The 1434-nt window shown below is 42.4% G+C and overlaps 1 protein-coding gene across 1 annotated transcript; it reads left to right on the top strand.

Annotated features, from left to right (window-relative positions):
- Positions 1 to 156: 156 nt before the first annotated feature.
- On the top strand, positions 157 to 1426 carry LOC121966741 (arginine-hydroxylase NDUFAF5, mitochondrial-like). The gene is made up of 2 exons (XM_042516809.1): positions 157 to 517; positions 1288 to 1426. The coding sequence occupies exons 1-2, from the start codon at positions 266 to 268 to the stop codon at positions 1330 to 1332; spliced, it is 297 nt and encodes a 98-aa protein (XP_042372743.1). The 5' UTR covers positions 157 to 265; the 3' UTR covers positions 1333 to 1426.
- The last annotated feature ends 8 nt before the right edge of the window (positions 1427 to 1434 follow it).

Genomic DNA, 1434 nt, shown 5'->3' with positions numbered 1-1434 from the left:
ATTATTATTATTATTGTTATTATTATTATTATTATTATTATTATTATTATTATTATTATTATTATTATTATTATTATTATACCTGTTACTGTTGTTGTCGTGTCTCCGGACTCTGATCCAGTTCCAGTGTTTCCAGTGAGCCCAGCAGGATCCAGTTCCACGTCTTCGCTCCTCCTGTCCTCTGAGGACACTGTGGAGGACGGAAGTTGTTCATGTTGCAGTATTAAATAAAGTTGTGGTGATCAGAGTGTCCCTCGGCAGCACCATGAGCGGCGGGGTCTGTCACAGAGTCCTGCGGGCGGCCGGCTGCTGTCCCGCGGCCTCCTCGGGCTGCTGGAGCCGGATCTCGTCCTCCGGCCGCAGAGTCCCGGCCAGGTTCCGGTCTGAGCCCCGCAGAGGGCTGTCGGTGTCCGGCAGAGGCTCCATGAACGTCTTCAACCGGGACATGAAGAAGCAGCAGAAGAACTGGGCTGCGTCTCTGCAGGACGGACACCAGTACGACTACCTGCGGGACGAGGTACCGACCTGATACACACCTGTTAGAAAACTGTCAAGTACTGCGCTTCAATACACACGAGGTACTTGTACTTCACGTGAGTCCAGGGGCGGCCCTAGGATTTGAGGACATGGGGGTTTTACCCGGAGCACTGCAGGGGGTCCAAGAGGACCAACCTGGGGGACTAATACGCTTTCTTAAAGCACTCTAGCACCGTTTACTACGGTGGCCCTGAGGGTCAAAACACACAAAACAAAAACATTTATGAAAACTGAGCGATGTTTCATAAACATGACATCAATTCACAAAACGTTAAAATATTTCACAAAACACAAAAACATTTCACAAAACACAAAAACATTTCACAAAACACGAAAACATTTCACAAAACGCAAAAACATTTCACAAAACACGAAAACATTTCACAAATAACAATTGTGTTTTATGAAATGTTGTTTTGTTATTTGTTTTAATGTTTTGTGAAATGTTTTTTTTTTACCCGCAGGTTCGCTGGTATTTTCCCTCAATAACATTTTTTTTCCTAATTATGAGTTTTGATGTTTTTTCCTAATTATGAGTTTTGATGTTTTTTCCTAATTATGAGTTTTGATGTTTTTTCTTAATTATGAGTTTTGATGTTAGCATCAGTAGCCGAGTTTTTAGTAAAACGTATTAAATAAAAACAAAACACTTTATAGCTGCTGTTATTAAAAATGAATGAAACAGTGTGAAAAACTGTTAAATGTGGTTAAACGAAGTTAAACGTCGGCGTTTGTCGTGTTGAATCGCAGGTCGGCAGTCGGGTGGCTGATAGGGTTTATGACATCGCCCGGTGAGTTTTTAACGACACAGCTGTTTTTGTTTTTTCTTACTGAACACAGATTTCTCACAGAGGGAGCTTTTCTCGCCTCTCTAACGCTGTGTCCTCCTGTCCTCAT

This window comes from Plectropomus leopardus, unplaced genomic scaffold (assembly GCF_008729295.1).
Source record: "Plectropomus leopardus isolate mb unplaced genomic scaffold, YSFRI_Pleo_2.0 unplaced_scaffold25738, whole genome shotgun sequence".
Lineage (NCBI taxonomy): Eukaryota > Metazoa > Chordata > Actinopteri > Perciformes > Serranidae > Plectropomus > Plectropomus leopardus.
Note: the sequence above shows the minus strand (reverse complement) of the source record. Positions and strands in the feature narration are given on the sequence as shown.